At 49.2% G+C, this 26,468-nt stretch overlaps 1 protein-coding gene and 1 long non-coding RNA gene across 5 annotated transcripts in view; one reads left to right on the top strand and one right to left on the bottom strand.

Annotated features, from left to right (window-relative positions):
• MTMR4 (myotubularin related protein 4) overlaps positions 1-26,468 on the bottom strand; it is a 61,700-nt gene that overhangs the window by 13,526 nt on the left and 21,706 nt on the right. For 3 of the 4 annotated variants that reach the window (XM_040082235.2, XM_040082237.2, XM_040082236.2), the window contains exons 3-8: positions 17,036-17,125; positions 14,305-14,421; positions 13,582-13,664; positions 13,220-13,386; positions 11,381-11,477; positions 713-826 (exon numbers count right to left, since the gene is read on the bottom strand). In XM_040082235.2, the coding sequence (XP_039938169.1) occupies positions 713-826; positions 11,381-11,477; positions 13,220-13,386; positions 13,582-13,664; positions 14,305-14,421; positions 17,036-17,125 (668 nt within the window). Of the gene's footprint in view, positions 1-712; positions 827-11,380; positions 11,478-13,219; positions 13,387-13,581; positions 13,665-14,304; positions 14,422-17,035; positions 17,126-19,398; positions 19,572-26,468 lie in introns of those variants that run through there. The other variant, XM_040082234.2, reaches the window with a different exon arrangement.
• Positions 2,372-12,289, top strand: LOC120761222 (uncharacterized). The gene is made up of 3 exons (XR_005703583.2): positions 2,372-2,661; positions 4,894-5,069; positions 8,491-12,289. It is a non-coding gene; the product is annotated as an uncharacterized LOC120761222 (long non-coding RNA).

Here is a 26,468-nt window from a genome sequence, read left to right as displayed (position 1 = left end):
ATGGAATTATAGATTATCCTAAACCGGAAGGGACCTACAAGGATCATCCAGTCCAGCCCCTGTCCCTGCACAGACACCCCAACAATCCCACCCTGGGCATCCCTGGGAGCTCCTGGAGCTGTGGCAGCCTCAGGCTGTGCCCTGGGGAGCCTGGGCAGTGCCAGCACCCTCTGGGGAACCTTTCCCAAAATCCAACATAAGCCTGCCTTGACACAGCTCCAGCCCTTCCCTTGGGTCCCTAGTCATCAAAGAGCAGAGATCAGAGCTGCCCCTCATGAGAAGCTACAGACTGGGGCATTCCCAGGTCTGTCCAGCCCTGCACACCCTGCTGAGCACATGGCAACCAGCTGGCTCCTTTTGGCTTGGATTTCTTTTCAAAGTAGCAGCCAGACAAGGACCAACGTGCGGGATGATTTTGAAACTCTGACAGAACTTTAATTTGACCTCATCTCCCGTGGGAGGAAAGTCACCTACACCTTCAAATATAACAAAGCAGCAAAGGACAGTTCTGGAACACCGCTTCTCTCTTCTGGAAAACACCCTGCTGCAGATGGTACTACTGGGAGAAGGAGCCCTGGGAGCACCATGTTTGCAGACAGGAGGCAAAAGGATAAACAGCTGTCCTGCCAACCCTGTCCCAAAGCCCCTGCAGGACTATGAGGACATGGCAGCCGTCACGGGCTTGGGAGAGGGAATTTGGGTTTGCATTTACCTGTACACCACCACAGGGATCCTCTTCCATGACCTGAACGAAGCCACATTCTCCAGCTCCTTGTCAGTGATCCAGACAGGGACCAGCAGCTTCTGGGGATAACTGGAACAAAGCCTGGAGAAGAGAAAGCATGAAAGGCAAGATGAAGACTGAGCAATCAAAAGTCTGCCCCAGAGCAGCTCATATTTCCCCAAACTCAACATGCAGGACTTTGGCTCTTTCTCCTCATTTCTGAGGAGCAGCCTCAAAAAGTGAACCAAAACCTGCTGTAATGAATGAGCTGAGAAAATACAACCTCCTTTTACCTCAGGCCTCACCTCTGGGCTCATACTAAGTACCACAGTACTTCCTGGGATGCCTTTGGAACAACCTCTGGATTTAAGAATTCATGGGGGTTTATGGGAACAGTCAATTATTTACATGGAGTTTTTGTTTTCTTGTAGCAGGTACACACAGAGCTTCTGGTAAAGAATGGCCTATCACTTTCTGCCCAGCAGAACACAACACTACTGCTCAATACATTGTTCAGTGAGGAAGACACACATCTGTGCAGAAATTTAGCAGTGGGGCCTGGGGGTATGCAAATAAAGTTGACAGGAGTGAGATCTAGATCATATCTTGTTTGGTGGGGTGCCAGAAATCAAATTCCTATAGATACCTGAACATGTACCAGCAGTGAGAGAACTCAGAGCAGAGAGCACTGCCAGAGGGCAGAGATAGATGGGGTATTGGGAAGGAATTGTTCCCCGTGTGGGCAGGCCCTGGCACAGGGTGCCCAGAGCAGCTGTGGCTGCCCCTGGATCCCTGGCAGTGCCCAAGGCCAGGTTGGACATTGAGGCTTGGAGCAGCCTGGGATAGTGGAAGGTGTCCCTGCCTGTGGCAGAGGTGGGATGGGCTTTAAGGTCCCTTCCATCCCAAACTACTTTGGGATTGTACCACACACAAAATTTCAGGAGCACGGGGGTACTTTCTGGTTCCTACAGCTCCTCCCAGCACAGGCTGACGGCAGGCTCATATTACATTACAGGTTATAGGTTGGAGAGAGATTCACAACTGGACACACCAACGATCATGAGACAAACAGCAGAGATTTATTATGGCCTGTTGTAGCAGCCCTCTTCTTAGAGGGTAAAAAAGACGTGAGACACAGACTTTTTGTTTATCACAGCATGAAAAGGGCCGTGGTTTATTCCTCTTTACAGCTCAGCCATCCTGACTCCAACCATTCACTGACTCTGGCTACAGCAACCTCCTACTGTAGGTTTCCTTCACAGCCTCTGACTGCTGGTTATTTCCTGCTAAACTGTGACTGCAGGGTTTCACCTAGCTAGATTATGACTGCAGGTTCCAACAACAAGCTCTAACTGCAGACCCAGACTGACCTCCCAGCTGTGATGCTCTCTCCTCAAGACCCTCCTCCTTCATGATGCCCTAACTCAAGACCCTCCTCTCACCAGTTAACTCACTCCCTTTTATCACACTTATCTTTATTGGCTATAGCTGTGACTCATCAAGGGTGAGGCTGTACTGGGTAATTAAAACAGCTGTTACTTATCAGGTCACCTGATAAGGTGCTCACCTGTATTCCCTTCTCCTACAATGGCCGCCTCCTTTTATTGGGGGTTCAAAATTCCTGGGCTTAGACAACTGATTGGTTGGGGTCTCAGCTCCACCCAGCCCCCTGGCCAGGGATACCTTTGCATTCAGGATTGAACAGGACTGGCTGGGGTCCCTGTTTGAGCTCAAATCCATCATTGCTCAGCCAGGGGTTTGTTTATCTCTAGGCTGGTCGAGTTTGGGGGTCTGTTATGGCCAAAATTATCTTTATGGCTACAGATCAGCTGCAGCTGTGACAATTCCCCCTTTCTCTTTTATAAAAAAAATGCAAAGTGTTCTTTGTCATCCTCTGTAGGTGCTTTGCAGACTGGATGACAAAGACAACATGACAGGTAAGTTTTCAAGATAGCATGCCACAGGCTTATTACTTAGCAGTTATGATTTTACAGCTTAACACTACGAACAGCAAACAATTCAACTCAAAACCATTTCAATTGAAAATACACACCCTTCTGCCACTGATGTCTCAAAAATATTTGAGTCTTGGGGTTCAAGTAGGGTGATAGGTAGATTGTCTTACTATCAACAATCATCTGCTTCCGAAAAGTTGTCAGCTTGCTACGTTATGCTGTGAATTGATTGAAAAACTCAAGACTTTTGAGGGGGACATATATCCAGCCCACACTCTCCCCCTTTGTTTAAACAATTTAATGGGAGCATAATTTAATCCTAACAAAACATGCACTTTTGAATTAAATTAACAAAGTGAAACTTACAGCTGCCTATATGCTTTGCTATCACCCAGGGTCTGCTAAGGAGCCTTCTCTTCACAATGAGGACTTGGAAGGCCTCTTCCAAGGAAGGCTTCCATGCTTATCTCAAAGGAAAGGGGTTCAGCTTCTGCAAAGCCAAATCAGCTAGTCAAAGAGATTTGCTTTCAATTTCAGCACAGAAACATCTGAGTTTGATGGTATACTTTTCCTGCCAGTCAAGGCCATAGCTTGGCCACAGCTGAGACTTAGACTGGGAGATTTCCTTATCACATCTTTAAAAGAAGTCTTTCAGTAATGACTCACAGAACAGCTGGCTTTGTCATCTATCCTTAGCTAAATAACCAATGATATTATAAATAACTTGTAAATAACGAGAACTATGTACATATATATATATATATATATATACACACACACACAACTCTTTTCAAAGTACTATTAACTCTTTTGTTAGAAGTGAACCAAGTCAAAATTACCAAAGGAAACATTTCTTTGCTTCTGTTAGGTTTTACAGGTCATAATAATCATATACAATCCTGGTATATGATTAAAACTGACACATCTTTTTGTTAGTTATGTCCTTAACATATTTGATTCTTGAGGTTGGAGGGAATTAAGTTACTTACTTATACAGCTATTGTATTATCATCAGTATACTTAACATCATCGCTTAATGGCAGCAGAGTAAATAATTAACCTTTCCTTTTTGTTAAGAGTTTTGAAATTGAGTCAGAATAAGTCAGTGAAAATACAAAGGGTGTTAATTTACTTTATACATGGGCTAATCAACAATTCTAATTAATTTAAATGTTTTTGGGATGACTATGCATCTTTTATTAATATGTTTCCTGCAGTATGAATTATTTTTGTTAATTAGAAGTTCTTGTTAATACTTTCTCATGTATAGTTTTAAACTTTTCGGTAATATCAAATTATCTAAGTTCCTTGATTATTGCATCTGTGTATTTAGTTGCAAAAATTGAATATTAAAATCCATGTTTAAATTTTGGTCCAAAAATAAGAAAACATGTAAATTAGTATTTCAGTGACAGCAGTGACCAACATGCTTTATTCAGAAACCTGCTACTGACTTCAACAGGAGTTGGCATGAGTAAAATATGAAAGGTAGTTGAAAATTATTTTCAGCTTGAAAATGATTTTATAGACATTGTAAATAGAACTGTCAGGTGGCAAATCCTCAGTCAGACAACTCTGCAACTGAAATTTGCTAATGAAACACTTCTCTTCTACATCAAATTAGTACTTCTATGTTTGCTTTCACGAACTTAGAATGTTCTGTTAAAACAAACAGTGTCTTTGAATTCTAAAATGTCACAAATATACTGTTATGTTGCTATTATCTAGAGTTATTATGAAGTGTGTTCAGTTAGAGATTGGGTTTTATCATCTGTATTTGCAGTTGTAAGCATCAACACCGTAAGGTAATGAAGTCTAGATAAATATTAATATGAATATTGTTTGAGTATAGTGTCTAAGTTCTTTTCGGAAACAGTTTACTATGAAGTTTTAGGGAAAAACATTCTAAACTTAGTATGCTTTGTAATAAGGCTTTCCCTTTATAAACATATTTAATAGGTTTCTTTTTGGTGTTGTCTCAATAATCATTTAAGCTTTAGAGCTTTACATTGTAAATCTGGCTGATTTGCTATAGATTTGTTAATTGTTATATAAACCAAAAATAGTCCACAGTTTTCATCCTTGAATAAAAGGTCTGCACAATTTTAAATGACTGAGAACAAAACTTAATTTAGATTTTGAAATCCCGTAACTGAAATAGTAAGATTTTTGAAAGAGGAAAATAAATACATTGATGCTTCTTTTTCTCTGCAGGGTAAAAACAGCCTAGAAAATTATTAACTAAAATCCTTAAATATTACACAGTATTATATTGAAACTTTGTGGCACATTTGAAAAGAAAAGAGCCCAGTATTGTCCATCATAGCATGAGGACTAAAGCTGTTGAAGGTACATAGAAACCAACATCAGGATGGGTGCTCGCCTTTAAGGTAATCATTTGTCGTGTTTGATTTTTGAAAAACTTACCAAAAAAGCTTTTTTAATTTTAATGTGTCTCAATTCTGTGGTGGTCCCTTTGGGCTTGCTCTGCATTTTGGGCATCTGCACGCTTGCATCGCCACGGGTGAGTGGCCTGCGGTGGCTGGGACAGCCCCGCCTCTGGATCTTGGCATCTCTAACACGGCTGTGCCCACTTGGCTGCACTGTCGTGCCCCCACCGCCCCCCCACATTGCAGGAAGCAGGAATGGGACCTGTAGCAGCCACTGGAGGACTCCCTGGTCCTGGGGGTTGGGGGGCAGCTGCTTGAGACCCCCCTGGATGGTGTTTTTTGGCACAGCTGTGGTTGGTTCAGAGGTTGTGTTAGGCTCCGGCGGCTTTGGTTGCTGGGCACACGCCCCGGGATGACTCTCAGCGCTGGGTGACCCCGCTCCGCTCTGCAGCTGCTCGCGGCTGGCAGGGCTTTCCAGCTCCTTGGGTGCTGGGTGCCACGGTGTCTTTCATGCATCTCGAGCCTTGGCTTTGTTATGATACAGTGTTCCACCGTTCCGATGCAACTTTTCGACGGTGCTTCCAGTTTTGGCGCACGCAGCTCCACGCTGGCATTCCTGGCGTCACGCCCTGCCTGACTTCCAGCTCCCGCCTGTGCGCCGAAGCTGTAAGTGGGCACGCTGGGCACGTCCATGGTGACGAGGGCCATGTAGCAAAGCGATGGTTCTTGCAGCTGGGGCACATCCCCATTCTGAGGATGCACCCAGAGGTGGTAGCTCAGGCGGTCGTGGCACGGGCAAACTTCCGTGCAATGCCAACGCTGCGGATCCCAGCGTCAGGGGGAGCTCTGGTGGATAACAGCTGCTTTCCCCTCGGTTTCTCGCTTGTTTTCTCTGCTCACACACGGGGATGGCATTCACTCCCCCCACGGCTTCATCCACTCTCTGTCCTTGGCAGGTGTTTTGGCAGGTGGTGCTCGTGGCATCTCCACTGCCATCCCTGTGTCCCACTCGGCTTCCAACTGCCCCAGCTAGACTAAAACAAGCCTCCTGTGTTTTATAACATCCAGAGCGGCTTTCAGAGCCTGTTGCTCGTACTTTACCCTCCACTGAAGCAAAAAGAGGGTCCATAGTTTAAAGACTGGGTTTTCTTCCAGCGAAAACCATCCTCCCATTTTCTTGGCACCATTCTTCTATTTTAGGGGTATTTACGAAACGAACCTGGATTTAAGAGGGTTTTTCTGAGACAGCTCTGCTCACTGTATTTTTGAAGCTTTTTTTGCTGTAAAAATGCTCTTCTTGCCTTTTTTGGCACCTTTTTTGGCACCTTTTTTGCTGCGGACAGGCTCTGCAGGCACTGTCCTCTGTCTCTCCCACTCTGCTCATGGAAAATGGCTGTGTCCTCTTGTCAGAGTCACCACTTATTACGTTACAGGTCGTAAGAGACAGATTCACAACTGGACTCACCGATGATCATGAGACAAACAGCAGAGATTTATTATGGCCACCTCCTCTTTTATGGGGTTCAAAATTCCCAGGCTTAGACAACTGATTGGTTGGGGTCTCAGCACCACCCAGCTCCCTGGCCAGGGATACCTTTGCATTCAGGATTGAATAGGACTGGCTGTTTGAGCTCAAATCCATCCTAACATTGCTCACCCAGGGACTTGTTCATCTCTAGGCTCGTCTAGTTTGGGGGTCTGTTATGGCCAAAATTATCTTTGTGGCTACAGACCAGCTGCAGCCCTGACAGGCTCAGACACAGCAGTGCCTGGGAGCTGAGCCCCTGCAGCCCAGGCAGGCACACATGAGTGGATGGCAGGGAACATCAGAGAGCAGCTCTGGCTCAAGGCTATCCTACATCATTTAGCAGGAATGTTTCAGGATAGATGGGGAGCGAAGTGAGGGGAGTGAATGGATCCAGCCAGTAAGCTCCAGAGGGTGTTCTGGTGTTCCTGAGCCCAGGCTATTCCAGCTGATGGCAACAGGCACAATCCAGTATTAGTTTATGATGCTAGTGAAGAACTGCCTGCCGTGTTGGAAAATGGCACTGCAGTGACTACAGAGCTCCTCTGAGAGCCCCAGGCAGAAAGCAAGGGTGGCTAAGGGATAAAAACAACTGGGTGAGGATGAGGAATTCAGGAAGCAAAATTAAAGCTGTCAGTTAAGAAGATAAAGACCTGTCTGTGGTAGGATGTCTGGACTTGGACATCTCTGAAATGCCTCAGATTCCATAAGTAAAGGTGGTCAGGAAATTAAAGAAGCAGTGAAGCGTGACTGAGGATGCAGGAATGTGGGAGAGGGTTAGCACCTGTTCAGGTCTGGAGGAATTTCTGGAATAGCTGAGTCTACACATGAATGGACTTCACGTAAGTGCAAACAGTTCCCTGGCACCTCAGATGAAACATGGGTGATATCTTGAAAGTACAGACTGGGGACAGGTAGTCCAGGAGAGGCTCAGGAGTGTATCTTCCAAGAGTTAAATCACTAAAACTCTGTAGCCTTAGGAAAATAGTAAGACAGAAATCAATTAAAAAGTCAGGTAGGAAACACGACATCTTTGAGAAGTGATGCCAAATTCAAGCAGGGTGCATAGAAACAGGCAATAAGGTGAAGACAAAGAGACATGTCTTTCTAGGCTAGAATTCCAGAGGAATGCAGTAGAGCAAGTGAAAATCCAGGATAAGTAACTCTGTTGGCTTAAATATCTTATAAGCTGAGACAAGGAAGTGTATCTGTGGCACCCTGAATTTCAGAGTACGAGCTTTGTAGGAAGGCTGAAATAGGCTGAGCTTGTGAACAAAGTGAGCAGCTTCAAAGGGAAGGGGAGGGTAAAAGTGTCATGCTCAGAATGACCAGCATCCACCAGAATGTGTATGGATCAAATCCCAAGCCTAAAGAGAAACAGCACATCATTGAGGCAACACTACCAACCCGTGGAGTGACAGGAATACATCCACAGAGGCTGGAAGAGAAGCAGAAAGGCTGAGAGGGCAGAAATTCTCATGGGAGACTTGTGCTGTTCCACACAGAACACACAAGTGCCTGAACCAAAGGAGACACTTTCACACATACCCAGGCGTTTCTTGGTACTACCAGCAAAATTATACAGAAGTCTCTGACTCTTCCTGTGGACCTAAGCTGCTCCAAAGTAGGATGACTGAAAAAATCCCTCTGTTAGAGCATTCATCACTCAGTAGATTCAATCATGTTTTTAGAGGGGATAAGGCTCCCATAACAGCAACAACAACAAAAAGGGTAAGTTCAGTGCACCTGGGTTTTGAGTCAACATGGCTGTTGGGAGGGAGGTCACCCCTCATGTGTGAGAGTTACCTGAAACATCAGTGAATGAGCAGAGAGGGCAGATTTGGATTTTCAGAAGGGGTTTTCTGAGATTTTTTGTGTGCCTGTGTTTTTTAACAGGTGTGTCCTCATAGAGCTGAAGGATGCTCCTCTTAGGAAACAGCTGCTCTTGAGAAGGTAAATAGTTCAGAACCTCAACGATCATTTTTCACCACAATGGGAGTCCTAAAGGGAACAACCTGCAGTGAGGTGGCCTGGAAAGCCCTGGGGACCAGGCTGAGCCAGACCACCAAGGGAAACAGCCTTGAACTGTGAGGTTTGATGGGAGGAGAGGGTGGCTGGAACAGCACAGACACAGGAATCAGCACCTGTGAACAAGGATCAATGGAGAACCTTCCTACCACAGAGATAACAATGAGGGAGAGGGATCATGAAATATCCTGATTAGGAAGGGATCCACAAGGATTGAGTCCAGCTCCTGGCCCTGCACAGGACACCCCAACAATCCCATCCCATCCTTGAGAGCCTTGTCCAAGCTCGTGCTTCACAGAAGGCAAACACATGTCCACTAACAGTCCTCACAGACTTATTGTCCACGTGTTCCTGTAGCAAATCCAAGCAGGGACAGTAATTATCACTTTCCAATAGTATGGATAGTATTAAAATTTATAAAGACGTGTAAAAAAACCAGAATTTGAATTAAGAGCATTCTCAGAAACCAGTAGGAAATACCATCTGACTAAAGCAGTAACAGAACTCCAAGCAACGTTTTCCTCACAAACTCAAAGTTAAATAAAACCACAACACTAAAAAAACTTGAAAATGAGCATCAACACTAGAGGAAAAGTGTTGGGGTTTTTGCCTTTTTTTGAAAAAACTACATGTGTACCAAATGCACCAGTACAAATACCGATATGAAACAACGACCTCGGAGAGCCGGTGTGGACCAAATGGGCAATGCTGGAGTGATCCCATTTCCATGGGTATAAGATCTGTGAAGATGTGAGAGCCAGGGAGAGACTGTGTAATAATTTTATTGTCACTGCATACTTTTATCAGACTGAAGGAGTGGTTATTATAAGCTTGTATTGCTCTCATTTTATGATGGCTGTCGCCAGGAAGGAGGTAATAGTTCGCAGATAAGGACATCTCGGAACAGACTTGAAAGACAAGGAACAAAGCCATTACCTTGGAGTATCCTGTCTTTAACAACACTGTTTTGCCAATCCAGGAAAATAAAAGATAAAAGGACTATAAACAGTTAAAAAGTAACCTGATCCCTGTGAACAGAGGCAAGTGGTTATGATCAAAAGCCAAGGCAGGATTTAAAGCTACACTCCCTGAGCAGCAAGAGAGAACTGGTTTGAGTTGCACAAGGCAATTACACCATCCCTGAGATCCCAGGATTTCTGCAGGAAGCTGGGACCTGCGAGGATCCCCAGGGAGGAACTCAGCAGGTGAGGAACTCAGCAAAGCCAGGCCTACACCCAGCTTTTCCTACCTGGTCTGGTTGGAAATCAAACACCTGTCTTCAAAGAAGGCGGCTAATGGCTGTGAATTACTGGCCAGGAAGCAAAGCACAGATGGTCAATGGAAGTTGAACTTCCTGAACTAGTCAGAGGGAATCACACCCCTAGATCCAGCAGGGAAGAAGGCTCGACATACAGAGACTCTACCTGGGGCAGGGACCCACAGGCTGTGCACTCCAAAACCGAGCAGTTCAGGACAACTTTTATTTGGCATCCTTGAATAAAGTGTGTAAATGCCAGCAAAGTCATGTGACCAGTTCCAAAGAAACAACGTGGTGAGTAGGGCAGAGGTGAAATGGAAATCCCCTCCCAAATTTAGTCCTTGTGGCCTGGATTCTTCAGGAAAAGAGAACAGGCAGCAAGCTCCAAAACTGGGATTTCCCCAGTCCAGTGTGTCTGAGGTTTCTTATGGTCTTCACAGGAAACAGTGACCTGGAACTGTCCAATCCATAGGTAATGGGGATGCCTGGACTGTCTGGGACAGAGGGATACTGGCTGGAGGCTGAGGGATACTGGTGGTTTCAAGAATAGGATTATAGGGAATGCACAAATGAGTATGTCCATCAAAGTTTGAAATCCCATTGCCTTAATGCCACCTGCTGCAAACAGTGCAGCTGCCCTTCTCCACGAGTCCTGTGTTCCTGCAGGAACAGAAGACAGGCTGGAAACACTGATTGGTGGCAAAAGGTCCCTTCCACCATGAGAGTGGAAAACCTTGTAGAGACCTCCACCTCAATGCCCACAGGGACCACCTCCAACACTGGCTCACCTGAAAAATGACACCACAATGATGGAGAACACCCCTGCTGGGGATGTGCCCAGCACCCCACCATGTTCCCAGGGAATGCTCTTTTCCCTTGCACACTGTGAACCTCCCAAGCTGCACTCTGGGGCCGTCACCTCTTGTTCTGTCCTGTGTCACTGCCAGGAGTTTTACTCCACGCCCTTTGTGAATGCCCTGCCAGCAGCAGGAGGCAGATCACCCTTCAGCTTCCCCTGCTCTGACTGAATGAGCCTCACTCATTCTCTGACTCCTGTGCCTCTCGACAGCTCTCCACTGGTTCACCCCAGCTCCTCACAGAGCTGAACAGCTGCCTGAGTGTGTAAAAACTGTGGTTGTTACGTCAAACAGAGCATTTTAGAGAGAAGGACTGACCACAAAGACAAATCCACAATGGACGGGACCTCCAGACTCCTAAATATCTTCCCTGAGGAATTAGAGCCACCACATTATAAACTACCTGAGTCAGCATTTACGGTTCCTGCTACCTCTGATGTTTGGGCTGTATTCCCTCTCCAATTCCATGATGTGAAAGGCATAAAGAAAGGGGATCTGGTTCATACTCTGATCTGCCTGGGGGCTGTCAAGGCCAGGAAGGAGGATTAGCTGGAGTCTGACTCACTCACTGTTCTGCACAGGAATTACCAAGGGAACAGTAAGGCAAGAGGAGAGTGGGGAGAGCCGGTGATGAAACACTCACTTGTAGTTGTTGTTGATGTCAGAGACTCGCCAGGCGTTCTGCAGGTCGAAGCCCATCCTCACCAGCTCCATCTCAAACCGGAACCTCACGTGGTCCCCTGAGGAACAGAGCACAGGGAGTTACTGAGAGCACGGAGGAAATATGAACTTGTTTGTGGAACTCCACAGCAACTGTCACAGGCTGCAGAGTCACAAAACCACAGAAAGGTTTAGGTCGGAAGGGACCTGGAGCTCATCCTGTTCCACCCCCTGCCATGGACAGGGACACTTTCCACTATCCCAGGTTGCTCCAAGCCCCATCCAGTCTGGCCTTTGACACTTCCAGGGATCCAGCTGCTCTGGGCACCCTTTGCCAGGGCCTCTCCATTCCCCGATTAAAGAATTCATCCTAACACTTCATCTAACCCTGCCCTCTGTCACTTTAACACTGTTCCCCTATGTCCTGTCCCTATCCACCCATATAGAAAGTCTCTCTCTCTTTTTTATAAGCTCCTTTATGCACTGGAAGGGGCTCTGAGGTCTCCCTTGAGACTTCTCCAGCTCTCTCAGCTTGGCTGTAGAGCACAGGGGCTCCAGCCCTGGGAGCATCTTTTTGGCAATGAAAAACTCCAGGGCAACTGGATGGCAGCAGGGACTGTGTGCTTCAGAAGCCAGAAAGAATTGTCCCTCACAGCATTTCCCTGCTTGTTTTGTCAAGTCAGATTTCATCTCAGGGCACAGAAACAGCCCCTCCATGTCAAAGGGGCGTGTGGGGGTTAATTTAATCCACTTCTGCCTGTCTGGCAAACAGCTTCCAAAGTGGATGTCAGGAACCCTATGGCAAGGAGCACTGAACACCCACCCCAGGCAGTTCCTTCCTTCAGACTGCTCTCAGATGCTGACTTAGGGTTTCCTCTCTCATATTTTAGCCTTGCCTCACAAATTCTGGATGCCTGACACTGTTGCTCCAGTGTCAAATCTTGTTAACAAATAAATACTGCAAAGCTCTTCGCCTCAGCCATATCCTGCAGCAATGACTTGCACAGCTGGGTTTATCTATACTAAACACTTTCCCTAAGGGAAACACAGCAAATATCTCTGATTGCTGGGGTTTGGAGCATGGTAAGGACACGGAGCTTATATTTCCCCTATCAGCTTCTCTTGGAATAGCAGTACTACTGAACCCCATCCCTCCATCTAGCTTGACTTTGGACATTCCATTCAGGCTACTGCTGCCCTCCTCTAGGATCAGCTCATTTTTCAGTACAAAGCCAGGTTCCTCACTCATTTTAATTGTTTCTAAACAGCTTCATCATTGATAAGACAAAGCAACTGCAAGCAAACTTTGTGTTCCCAGGGAACGGAAACTCCCAGTCCACATGAGGGCACCAGCACAACTCTGGTTTCCTCTTCATGGACTCAAAGACTTGATCTGTGTCTGTGTGAGGATGAGCCAGAGCTCTCCAAAGACCTGATCCGGGGAATGTCACAGCATTTTCGGGTGTTGGAGAAGAGATGCAAATGGGCTTATATTAATTATGATGCTGTTTGCCACTCCAGGACAGGACTGCCTGAGGTCTCTATCACTGTAATGAGAGAACTTAAGTATGGCATGTTTTCTCACAAGCAGAAAAGGAAAAGCTGCTTCTGGGTTGCTGGGTCAGAAAGTTTTTTGTTGTGGTTGTAACTAACTCCTTTCACTGTGTTTCTTATCCAGCAACATATGGCCATCAGCTGGACCTCTAGGCCAGGCACAGGACGACCCAGAGAGGCAAATCTGAAACCAGAAAGAGTTTATGAGCTCAACTGCAGTGCAGTGCTGCTGGCCAGAGCAGCAGGAAGGGCCAGGCCAGGAGCTCACCTGGACGACAGAGATGTGCGTGTTGATCCTCCTCATCCACACACACCCCCAAGCACCAGGCGTGGTAGGCAAACGCAAAGAGATCCTCAGGCTTGGCAGGGCGGGCGATGGCTCGAGTCAGCCTCTTCAGCCACTCCTGGCACTGCTTGAAGGTGGAGAAATGGCACCTGCAAACCCAAAGGCAAATCACCCTCAGCAGGGACATTCACCCAGCCAGCACTGAGCCAGGAAAAGGAACACGGCCCCAAGCCTTAGAACCCTGACCATGGATAGCTCAATTCCAACGGCAGCACAGACGGAGCCACCAGAGCTGGTCCCAGCCTTCAGCAGCAGCAGCTGTAGCACAGCAGTAAACCAGATACCTGATCACTTTGGAGTCCTTGCAGACGATGTGAAGCTGGAACATATCCCGACACTCCACACTTTCCATCATCCTCAAAGGCACCTGCGAGGGAGGGACAGATGTAGGGCATGACAAGGCACACCACAGGCCAGAGCAGCCCCAGCAGCCATGCCTGCAGGCTCCTCATGCTCCAGCACGGCTCTAGCAGTCACGAGCTGCTTCTGTGAACTACAATCCCACTCTCAGGGTCATGGAGCTCCATGAGTCAGCACAGAGCTCTTCCATTATTATTATTCTGATTCCTGTTCTCTCCCTTGGCAGTCTCCCTCTTGGGGCCAGTTCCTGACTCAGTCACATCCAGCCAAGCACAGGTAACTCAGCCAAACAACAGCTGCAGTAAGAGACAGCAAGTCAAGGCAGTGAAAGAAAATCTCAAGCTCCCACAGCCTGACTTTGTGTTGGTGAGAAGTCTCAATTAAACGGGCCTACAAGAGACCTCAACAGCCTTAAAACCACTAAAGTTATTGCTTGGATTTAAAGAAAACAGAAAGGAAAGACCTAATTACTATCCAGAGGAAAACCCCATCTTCACACTTAAATACAGCAGCAAAACAGCAACCGCACACGCAGGCCTGGCATCTTCCAAGACGCATCCTCCTGTGCCACAACCCCCAGGGGTATTCTCACCCCCCCTGCTCTGAAACCCTGCGAGAGGTGATGGTGCAGGCAGAGCCAGACTCACATTGATCACAGAGTCCTTGAATTTGATATGCAGGCGGTAGTTGGAGATGGCGATCACAGCGTCATTGGCATGGCCCAGGTACTCCACCCCCTCACCCTGCAACACAGTGAATGGCACCTGGAAGGGAGACAGCACCAGGTCAGCTCACACGGGTACTTTGTGCATTGGAATTTCCAGAGCCGCTCTTCCCAGTGCCTCCACAGCGCCTCTCCCAAGGAGCCACACCTAGCAAGGTGCTCCCCTGAGAGCAGCACGGACAGCACCGGTTCCACTGCCCAGCCTCACACACGGAGATCTCCCCAGGGATGCCTCCGGAGCCAGTGAGCACCTCCTGAGGGATCACCTGTGTGCCATGCACACCTCGCAGTGTGGGGTGGCCTGGGGATAGAGGGACCGATGGTCCCTGCTCTTCAGAGATGGGAAACCAGCCCTGGGACAAGAGGCATGGAGAAGGACACTACCATAGAACAGCTCAGAGAGAAGAGGGGAGTGCTCTGCACAGCCTCTGATAGAGCCCAGCACCATGGGGAAGCACTGCAAGGGGCTGCCCAGGGAGGTGGTGGTGTCACCATCCCTGGAGGCATCCAAGGAACAACTGGATGTGGCACTCACTGCTCTGGGCTGGGTGAAAACATGGGGATCAGCCACAGGTTGGACTTGATGGTCTTGGGGGGTCTTTTCCAACCTCAATGATTCTGGAATTCTGTGACTGATCAGAAGCCTCTGTCCCAGGGCAGTGTCACTTCTGTGATCCTGCTGTGCCATTTAAACCTGGGGGGCCCTCAGCAGCCCTGTGAGACTCAGCAGTACCATCCAGGTAAGCAAACAAACTGAAGTTGTACCCAGTTTCTGCTAACAAGGCTCTCAGTGATTCTCTGTGTATAGTTATTTATATGACCGAGGAAGCTTATCCCGATTAAGCAAGAAAGCTTCATTAAAGTTACCTGCATTTCATTTTTTAAAATATCTTAGTAACATTCACAATCATGTCTGTTTTTCCCCATCAGTCTGGACATGCCACAGTTATTTTTAAAACACGAGATTCTGGCAGACAGTCAAGTTTGACTTTTCTTATATTAGAAAATAAGAAGGCAGAACAGCCTAAAATTCACCAAGCCCCTTTGTCCTTAGCTAATCAGGCTCCTCCTGCTGCCTGAATGCCACCTACACCAGGTGATGTCGGTAACCAATTATGCAAAAATGTCACGACGATTTATTATTTCAGACAGAGCTGAACATGCCAGACAGGGCAGCCAATGACACAATTCATTACCCTGTAATTAGTACAAGTCAGACCACCTTCTCTTTATTTTGAAGTTGTTTCTATGTCTTGGGTATAAAAACCTGAATTTCCTGGATGTCAGACTTCAAGTGACAACTGTACTAAGAACTTCTCCTTTCTTTGTACAAAAATAACCACCTTAGCCTGGCATCTGTCCAAACACTCTTGAAAAATATTAATTATTAATAATTAATATTTTATAATAAAGAGAATATCCTCTCTTTATTTCTGCAGTTGATTTCTGCACACTTGCCAGAGCTGTTTTTATCTGGCATATGTCTCTCCTGCTTACGTGGCTCTTTCACACAGCAACAGAAAGGAGACAGAACAGAAAGGAGATGGTAAGGCTGCAAGAACCGATGGAGGGAAATCCTGGGATAAACCAGCAGGTGCCCCAATACAGCCTGTTATCAACTAATGGCATCCTTCTAGAGTCACAGGATCCTGGAATGGTTTGTGCTGGGAGTGACATCCCAACCCAAGCTCATCCAGTTCCATGCCCTGCCATGGGCACAGACATCTTCCACTAGGCCAGGTTACAGGCCTCATCCAAGCTGGCCTTGAACACTCAGCTTTACAATAAGGCAACTGAAGGCAAATTACCCTTGGGAGTGTTGAACTTTACTTCTCCACACAGCAAACTAAGGCAGAGTCTGCTCTTCTCAAGAAGTTTCAATTCAGAGCCGCCCCAGCCGCTTCACCTCTCAAAGTCACAGCCCTGCAGCCCAGACCCTGCACAACTGCCCAGCCTGTGGCTGCTCCTTCAAGCCATTAGCTGTCAGCTCTTGCTTTCCCCAGCACTGTTTGCCAAGGCAGTGACAATCTCAGAACAAACTCAAACACTGCAGCAAGAACAAGTTGAGCCTGGCTAGAGCCCCAGGAGGAGCACGATGAGCACTGCATGATGTTAAAGGAAGCAGGAGGGAATGCTGCACAGTAGCGACAGCATCCGGGGCTCTTCCCAGGGCTTTCTGCAGCAGGAGGCTGGAGTCATATGGAGGTTCCTTCTGCCAGCCACCACGCAGCAGTAAAAACACCAGGAGCAGGGTGTTTGAGGGGAGAGCAGGCAGTGCAGTTGCACGCTGTGGCTGCACAGAGCACAGCCCCCACGCTTCCCCTGTCCCGGGAATCTCCCTGGATGCAGGCTGCAGGGCTGGGCAGGCAGTGGCACATTCCCATAGGGAATGCCCAGGCTGGCCATGCACTGCAGCAGCTCCGGCGGTGCCCCCAGCAGCCGGTGATGCCAGACACATCCTGCCAGGGATGGGCAGGCAGGGACAGGGCCTTGGGAACAGCCAGCCTGGTCCTCATGCACAGAGACCTGCTGCTCCAAATGTGGCCCCAGCATCGGCCCACCCATGGCCTCCAGAATGTGCTGTGCTGGAGAGCTGCTCTGCAGAGCCCAGCCTGCCACTTGCCAGAGCTGTTTGGGTGTTTTTACTTCCTTACCTGCAGTGACTCCTCCTCCTTTATGAGCTCCTTCGGGGGGAACAAGTCCTTGGCCTGGATGTACTCCAAACTGGGAGGGCCTTCCTCACCCTGCATTGCAAACAGAGCACACAGTCAGACAGCCTCACAGCACGTGCTGTGAAAGCAAAAAATTGAAGCTGCTGGATACTCTTGGCACCCCAGGAGCTTGGGGATACCGGTGCATGGAAATGCCCGTTCTGCCTCCACACCCCAGCAGTTCATCTGGCTGTTGCAGAGTGTCCACAGCACAGTGAAACGCTAAAGCCTCCAAGTCCCACCTCTTCAGCTGAATGGCGTTTGGAAAACCAAGCAGACACACCTTGACCACAGGGGATTGACATGACAGTAACTTGTCATGTCAGCTGTTCATGTTACCCGCTCCATGGCACCAGAGCAGACACCATGACACAGAGGGTTTCCATCTAGTCACAGCCTAGTGTCAGCCTACTCTTCCTCCTCTTAAGGACTGCTTTGTTGTGGGAGTTTTTGTTTTCACTCTCACAAAGAAATCTGGGAAGAGCCTGAATCTTCTGGAGGAGAAACTGTGAACAACCTACAACCCTACAACTGCACTCCAGTGCACATAATTCACAACAGGCACTACTGACTGGTGCCAGCACCAAGCCCAGGGCAGCTGGGCATGTCCAGCCTGCTCAGATGGACACCCCAGAAAACTCACAGAGGCCTCAGGATCGTCTGACAGATCACATGGAACCTGCATATGCCATCCTTGACAAGTGGAGTGTATGTCTCAGTTTGGAACACGAGAATCTTCATAAAATCAGAGTATCTTGAGCTGGAAGGGATAAGGATCATCAAGTCCCACTCCTGGCCCTGCATAGGATACCATCACAAAATGTCTCAGAGCATTGTTCCAATGCTCCTCGTGCTCTGATGTGAACTCTTGGTGACAATTTTCACCAGCCCTCACCCAGGCCCTGTCACATCACTGAATTGCTGCCCAAAGGAGCGGCACCTGGGAATTCAGCTGCAGATGCTCACTGCTGGGAATCCAGGATGGTGTTAATTCCACATGTCTTTGGTGTGGGAATGTTTACTTCATAAGGCTGCTTGTCCTCTAGTTCTAGGCTCTAGCATTTTCCAGGAAACACTGCTTTCTGTAAGCACTGAGTAATATTTTAAAACTACATATCTTTCTGGATATGTCACCCAAGACAGAATCCCAATTTCAACCCGAAGAAAGGAGACTGAAATATTGAAAATTATTCACGAATATTGAAAATTATGCTGAATTCTCTTGTGTTACTGACAGGGACTGAAGCCTCAGCACCTGCAGGAACAGCCTTGCCTGAGGTGCTCCCTGGACCTCAGACAGGAGCAGCGAGACCCCTCCCACCCCACATCCAAAGAACCTGCATGCATATAACGTTGTTAGAACCTTCATAAAACTTCGCATCAGCCCCAGCTGGAGGCAAAGGCACTGCCCCTGTCACCACACTGTGAGGGACACAAGCCACAGCTCCAGCAGCAGCAGATGCTCACTGGGGACCACGGGAGGCTCGGCACCCCTCCTGCCAGCGGCTCACTCCGAGGCTGAGACACCAGCGCAGGAGAGCACAAAGGGAAGGTGTGTGCCCGTGTGCTGGTGCAGCAGCCAGGAAGCAGAGATCCTCTCCCATTGTCACTTTGCAGTTCACAGAGAAATCCCAGGGAGCAGCAGGAACTGGAACAGGGCAGCCTGAGCTCTCCACCCGCCTGGGTGTCCTTGAGTCCCTCCTCGCCTGCAGCACAGGGCGGGCAGAGGCTGAGCATCCCCTCCTGCCACAGCCCCATCCCGGGTACCAGCAGGGTAGGGGTCAGAACCCTGCTCTCTTCACAAGCCTCCTGAAGCCCTCAGAGCCCATCTGGCCAGGAGCGTCCTGGGGGGTTCAGGGTGGGTCTGCAGGAAGGGTTAGAGCAGGAATCCCCTTCTCGCTGAAGGTACAAAAGGCGCCGAGCGCAGGCCCCTGTCTCCGCACAGCGTAGCACCAGAGGGGTCCTGCACAGCCGCAGCCGGGGAGGGGGTGCGGGGCTCCCCGGGGGTCAGCTGCTCTAGCACGGTAATTTTCCAGCTCCAGGCAGGGTGCAGAGCCTGCAGGGCCCAACACAGTGACCGGGGCCTGCCGGGGCTCAGCCCACGGTGCCGGGTACTGCTGTGCCCTTGGGCCCAGCCAGGGCAGCAGGTACGGGCCACGCTGTCCTCCGGCGGCGTGCGGGAAGGGGATCCCTTCTCCTCGGGCAGATCCAGAGGATGCCTCCACCGGTATGTAAGCTGGAGAACGCAGCTGGCTTACAGCCCCGCTTCCACGGAGGAGAGAAGGGGAATAAAAAGCAGCACTTACAAAGCAGTTGAGCATGGAGCAGGAGACGCGGCCTGGCAGACTCATGTTCATTTCCAGAGGCGGCAGCAGGGCCGGGCAGGCACAAGCAGCATCTCCTCCCTCCGGCTGCGAGCTGCGGCCCCGGCACTGCGGCAGCGTCCCCGCTCCGCCGGGAAGGGCAGGAGCATCCCGGCCGCCGGCGGCCCGAACAGGTGCCACCGCCGCCGCCGCCGCCGCTGACAATGGAGGGAGGGCGGGCGGAGGACGGGCAGACTCCACCTCCCTCCCAGGGCGGCCGAGCGCGCCTCTGCCATCTGAGCGTCTCCGTGACGGGAGAGACAGAAAATGGAGCGGGCGGCGGGATCGCGGGCACGGCGCGTTCCTCCACCGGGAGCGGCATTCCCCGGCCATGGCGCTGCTCACCTGCCTCGTGCCGCATTGATGGCGGCAGCGGGGAGCGCCGAGAACAATAGCGGGAAGGCGGCTTCGTGCCCCGGCACCGCACCCTCTGCCCCGAGCCCTCCAGCCTGGCACCGAGCCCTTCACCAATCCCTCCACCCCGGCACGGAGCCTTCTGCCCCGAGCACACTGACCCTACACCAACACCTCCATGCCAGCACTGAGCCTTCTGCTCCAAGAGCTCTGGCCCAGCTCCATGCCCTCTGCTCCCAGCCCTCCACACTGGCACAGAGCCCTCTGCCCTGAGCCCTTCAACCCTGTGCCGACCCCTCAACCACAGCATCAAGCCCTTTGCCCCGAGGCCTCTGCACCAGCACTGACCCCCCAGCCCTTCACACTCCAATTCTGAGCCCCCTTCCCTGGTTCCGAGTCCCCAGCCTCAGCCCCGCTCCCAGAAGCTCAGGCAGGACCTGCCACTGCACCCCTGAGTCCGCTCTGCTCCCGCAGCCCTCTGTGCCTGGACAGGGAGATGAGGATAAAGGGGCTGCCCTGCTGCATCTCATCACTCAGCACTCCCAAAATTTTAAGTCCTCCTTTCCAGGAGCTTCATGTGCGCAGGGAGTAGCTGGATGTCCCTGGCTTCCACCAACACCTGTGTGGTGGAGCCTGGGCCCTGGAGTGGACAGGCTCCTCTCGCTGACCACTTGGACACTTAGCTCCCATGTGAAGTTTCCTTAGCTCCTGTTGGCAATGCTCACAGACACAGGGTAAGGCTGTGGGTGCAGGAAATGCTGTTGTTGAGCACCCACTTCCCCACCCCAGCCCCCTAAAAGCTCATCTTTACTACCCGCTGTTCATCAAGCCTAGAAGCAAACAGCTCCCAGGTCACAGCCTATCCCAGGAACCACAGGAGCAACTTCCTGGGCAAACTCATCTCCACTTCTACCATCAGCTGCTGCTTTGCCCACACCAGTGAGCCAGAGGGAGATCTCTTTGTTAAAATGCAAAATTAAAACCTGACCCATCATCAATCCTCAAAGGCCGCACTCTCTGGTTCAAATCACACCAACTTGTTGCTCCCAAAACACAAATCCAAACAGCACAGCCTGTAGCCATTGAGCTCTTCTTAAATGTGTTTGCCCCAAAGACACCACAGACAGCTCTCCCCAGCAATACCAATGGGATCTCAAAGGGTTTTTCTCAAGTCAGATAAAAGACTTCAGCATTTCTCTGCAAAATTGTTCAGGGTTAGATTATTCAGAGCTCCCTCGGCTAAGAGGACAGCTTTGTGACACCCAGATATGCTGCCCACTGTCACCTGCAGGACAAAATTCACTTCCATGAGCTCCCTTGCTGACAAAACAATCCCACAGACTCACATGGTTACACCAGCTTTACTACTTAGGATAAAAGACTTAGGAGAACACATAGCCACACCTGGAGATAAGCCATGAAATCTCATTTCACCCCTGCTCTGCCCCACTCCACCATTTACACGGAGTACAGGGGGTGGATGTCAGGCATTGCCTATCCTTGGGGCACCTGAACCAGCTGGCAACCACAACCAAAGCACAAGAACAGAGGGTTATGGACACAAACAAAGGGTTACACATAAGGACAGAGGGTTATGGATGAGGTTACGGATTTGTCTTGGCCAAAAAAAGTTGCTGGAGAGGTGCCCTGCTCCCTGCAGGTGACCTTTGCCTGGGTCACTGAAGGAAATGCTAAGAAACCAAAGAAGCTAAAGCTGAAGGAACCTTTTATACTGGAGAGAAAATGTGGCTATAAACACTGTAAAGCCAATATTTATTATTTTTCTGACATGTAGCAGAGGAAAAGCAACACAGCAGCGCGTCCAGAGGACAGCCGAAGTCTGGGAGTCTCTTGGGCAGCGTGAGCACACATTGCTGTTAAATGCACACGGCACAAGACCAGAGTTTATAAAACACACAAAACCACAGACAAGGTAGGTAAGAGGTCTGCTCCAACCCACAGTGAGATTTTTAGGGCCAAGGCTCAGTTCAGCGCCTGGCACAGGGATTGTTTGCAGAAGGACTTTTGTAACCCCTCTAAGCTGCAGCTGTGCAGAGTTAAAGGGCTGCTCGTCAGATCACTACTCTGAATTTCCAACCTAAGCTGACCTGAACATCCACAAATAGAACTTCTGCTTTCACTGAAATATTTCTGCACTTTTAGTATCAGAAAAAGACTCACGCACAACTTAGAAACTTCTGCCCAAGCACTGAGCCTGGTGCAGAGCAAAAACCTTGCTCTGAAGTTCAGTGGCTTCACAGACTTTCAAGAGGAACTTGACTCAGACTCTGCTTTCACTTCCTTCAAGAGTTCCCAAAATACCTGCCCTCTTTCCCTCCAGTGACCCAGGCAAAGGCGGGAGTGGTGCTGGGCTGCCCAGCGCAGGACTGCAGAATGCTCCAGAGTCCTTAGCTGGTTTAAATCAGAGGGATTTCCTAAATGCCACCTTGGATGCCTCCCCATCTGGGCTCTGCTCCACATTCCCAAACCACTGAGGAAGATCAGGTTATTTCACAGAACTGGGCTCCTCTGAGTGTTCTCAGTGTGTTTGTGTGTTCATGTAGGCAGAGAGTATCTTCCAACTGCCATTCCAAGTGATTCTCAACTCTGAGGATGAGGAGCTGAATGTAATGTGGGCAGCATGTTCTTAAGGGCAGCTGGCAGTGATTTGCTCCTTTTCCCTCCCACTAGCAGTGCCCCTTGTTCCTGTGCTGCTCCTCCCACCCCTCCAGCTATCCCTGAATCCACACTGCAGGTAAACAGCTTGCAGCCTTCTCCTGAAGGTCCCAAAAGGGATTTGGAGGCTTGGAGATGAGCCAGTGCTTGGCAAAGATAGGACTGGCGCTCAAGGGGCCATCCTGCAGCTTCCAAAGGAGATGATATTCCCTATGGAGACAAGCCTGCATGCACCAGGAGCTCAGCCTGCAGCACGGGGTTCACAGAGAACATCTGGCCCTCCAGTGTCCATGGAATCTGCATTGGCAGCATGGGACAGGCATCAGGATGCTGAAATCTCTCTCGTGGTCTGGAGCCAGTCAGCATCCTGAAATGAATAATTTTGTCACTGGCAAATTTGGGAAAGTGTGGGCCAGGGTGCAGCTAATTCCCACCTGGCCAGGTCCCTTTTAACCCAAACCATTCCATGATTCTAAGAGAAAAACTGGTCCCATTCACTGCAGGGAGTTGCCAGCACACCGGACTCAGCCTTCCATAGACACGTACGCCCTTCCCAACCCTGGCATAGCTTTATCATCTATTACTTTTTAGCATCAAAAATAAAATAGCTCTCTCCTTAGGCAGGAGGCACCATACCCATGCCTTCTATAGATTAAGGGTGGGCTTTTCCTCTCTCCAGCACAGGGCATCACCCCAGAGATGGAGGGGAGGGAAGGCAAGGGCTGGCAGAAATCTGCATGCGCAGCCCTGTTCCTGGTAGCACATCCACTGCACAGAGTGCCCTGATCCGCCTCCAGCTGGAGAAAACAGACAGAAAAATTGGCAGGAGGTGACTGCCCTGGGAAGGGGATTCCAGGACATGAGAAGTAAGTCAGCAGGAGCCAGGGAGGCTCTGTCTGACAGCCAGGGGCTCCAGCAGCAGAGGGGCCATCAGGATACTCTAGATCATTCCAGGTCTGAGTGTTTATTTTCAGTGAAGATCAAGCTAGGAGCTGATTATCTAGACCTTTTTTTCTAGGTGAGATGGGGAAGGGAGAGACTTGCATCATTTATCTCATTCTAACAGTTAAAATTTTTATTCTCTTTCTGCCTGGCAGATGCCTACATTGGGTGAGATGAGCTGCACTCAGACACATATTTCTCTCTCTCTCTCCCCATAAGCTGATTCTGGGACTGATGAGCTGTGGCCAAAGGCACTTCTTGTTCTGCCTCCACTACTGTCTGCATAAAGGGCATCTTTGTTCCAGGTTCCTCTACATAAATAGTTCATTTCCTCAAAGCCTAGGGCAGTTTCTGGGTGAACTGAAAGCTGCTGAACCTGAGGTGGAAACAAACCATTAAACCTGTGCCAAGAGAAGTTACTGTTTTATACCCCGTAAATCAGGACTGGGATGGTGGGTGTCATCTTTTCATCTGGATAGGATGACAGAAGAGCTTATAGATCTGTAGTACTGCATTTGGTACTTGTTCAGAAAGGTGTCCAGAGGAGAGCAAGGAACTGAATATGCAGCAAGAAGCTTTTGAGGAGAGGGACAAAAGGGCACGAGTCATGGGCTGTCACCTCCATGCACCAGCACAAGGGGATGAGCGGTGGCTGCAAATGCCCACTTCAGGTAAGTCACAGGCCCCTCCATAGGGTAGGTACCAGATGCCTACAGTGCCAGCAGCCCAGCAGTCAGGAGAGGGAATGCTGCTGTGGGACTGAGCACTGAGCTGCCAGCACAGCACCTGCACCAACTCACCTGCCAGATTAGTTTTAAGTAATGTATTAAGGTACCAAGTGCTTGTTAGGGCTCCATTAGCCAGAGTTAAGGATTAAACCAGCACCAGTGCTGTCTTCAAGGTCATTCCCATCAGCAGCTAGTTTTGGGGAAAAGTGGGAAGAGTTGTGCAACAAGCTGATAACACTAGACCAAGCACCTGGAGCAGCAGAAAGGGGAGAGCAGCTGGTGAGGCACATCTGAGGTGCTGCTGACTAAGGGCAAAGCTTTTAGGCTTGTCCTTGTTAACCACAGGGCACTGATGCCATGGGAATTAGGGAAGCACTCAGCATGCCTGCAGGGAACAGGGATCCAGCCAGCCCCGAAGTACCCGATAACCCACAGCCTACCTCCAGCCCTCCCTGTGTTTGACTCAGGAGCCACGGCCCTCCGGCCTCCAAGGAGGAGGAAGGACTCCAAGGAGGCTGTCAGGAGTTTCCCTCAGTTCTCTGCCTTCAGCTGCTGACAGAAGCTCATGGAGGTAAGTGCTTTTTTTCTACAGCTTGCAATTACAACTTGCTTTCCCTTGCCATGGGAGACAAAAAGCCCACAGTCTCTTCCCAAAACAGTGGGTGAAATGGAAGGGGCTTTTGGGTGTTGGTTTATTTTTTTCAAAGTGAAAGAATAATTTTCATAAAATCACAGGAGAATTTTAATAAAATATAAAAAAAAAAAACCCAAAACTTTTCAGAAGGTCATTTGAAACAGTAAAGGTATCTTTGGGTACTAGTAAGGAGCAGGAAACCCTCTTGTGTAGAAGAAACCAAACAATGATTACACCTAAGGGTGGGCAGGGCCAGGTCAGGGTAAGGCCTGTCCAGACACAGGAAAGGAGTTCAGGGAAAAGACAAGCTTCCATGTTTTAGTAAATCCAAAATTCCAGTCTCTGCACTCAAGAAAAAAACACATCCTCCCCCCCAAAACAAAAACTACCCAAAAAACCCCAAGAAAACAAAACAACCAAAACAGGTCCAGAGAGGGATGATGAGAACTGAAGGTGGAGCTGTCTAAGGGGAATGTGTGGAGGTCTACAAAATCCTGAAGGGCTCACAGGCAGCACCACATTTTATTGTTATTCCCAATACAAGAGAACCAACCAAAACAACATGGGGTTGCTTCCAAAACAAAGCAAGAGGTGCTCAGCACCTCTCACCTGTGCATCAGAGCACAGCCCTGACACAAATGCAAATCTTCACCTGGTTTTTAAAAGCCTGATGAATTAATGGAAGGAAAACCTACCAAGGGCTCATAAAACATCAATAAATTGTTTCTGGATTACCAAGTCCCTGAGCTGCAGGTCTGCCAGGTGAGGGCACACACCTGAGTCACACTCCCCTGCAGCATTCACTTGGCCCTGTTACTCTGGTGTCTGACCAGCCTTGCCCTCAGGGGGCCCAACCTGGCCTTCTCCATGTTTCCTGGGGGGATTTTTGATACATTTTCCATGTGTTTATTCCCCTTTTTTTTTTTAATTCATATCTGGATATATCTGCATCCCTCTAACCTCAATCCCACCCAGAGAAGCTGTTGGGTTTTACACCTCCAATGTGATACCAGGGCAGCTCCAAGCTTAAGTGTGAGGTCCTTTATCAGGTTTTGACAGGTGAGGATTTTCACCTCCCCACCCCAGACCAAGTTCCTCACCCTGCAGCACAGGGATCAGCTCTTCCAGCAGGAAGAACAGGAGATCTTGAGGCAGCACCAGGAGCATGAGGACAGGGGCTACAGCAAAAATGCTGTGTGTAACTACTCAAGCTGAGAGCTAAACTAATGCAGAGAGTTTCCTTTCCTATTCCAGTTGTTAACAAAACACATCGGGAACAATCCCTCATCACCATTTCCTTGAGCACTCTGCCAGATGTTTATCATTTATTTTTTCTAACATGTTTAACCTAAATTTTCATGTCCTCAATCTGAATTTCCAGCCCTTTGTCTGTCTCCGCAGTTCTCCTCAGCACCCCTTCCCCCACAACAACACAAAGCTGGTGCTGATCCATGTCACTGCAGCGAGTTCAGGCTCTGCCCACCCCCAGCCCACATGCAATCACCCCTCTTCAAACTACCCCCCTCAGGACACTCTCAGCCTATCTTTCAACATTTCCAGTCTCCAGCTTTTTTCCTCCCAGCAGATCCCTTGTATTTTGGGTTATTTCTTGCTGGAGGCATTAGAGGTCCTCTATCTGAGTTTATCAGCAATCTGGCTGCTTTGGCTCTGGTTCAGAT

This window comes from Hirundo rustica, chromosome 19 (genome assembly GCF_015227805.2).
Source record: "Hirundo rustica isolate bHirRus1 chromosome 19, bHirRus1.pri.v3, whole genome shotgun sequence".
NCBI classification, from domain to species: domain Eukaryota; kingdom Metazoa; phylum Chordata; class Aves; order Passeriformes; family Hirundinidae; genus Hirundo; species Hirundo rustica.
The sequence above is the reverse complement of the archived record's forward strand: the minus strand, read 5'-3'. Positions and strand labels throughout refer to the sequence as shown.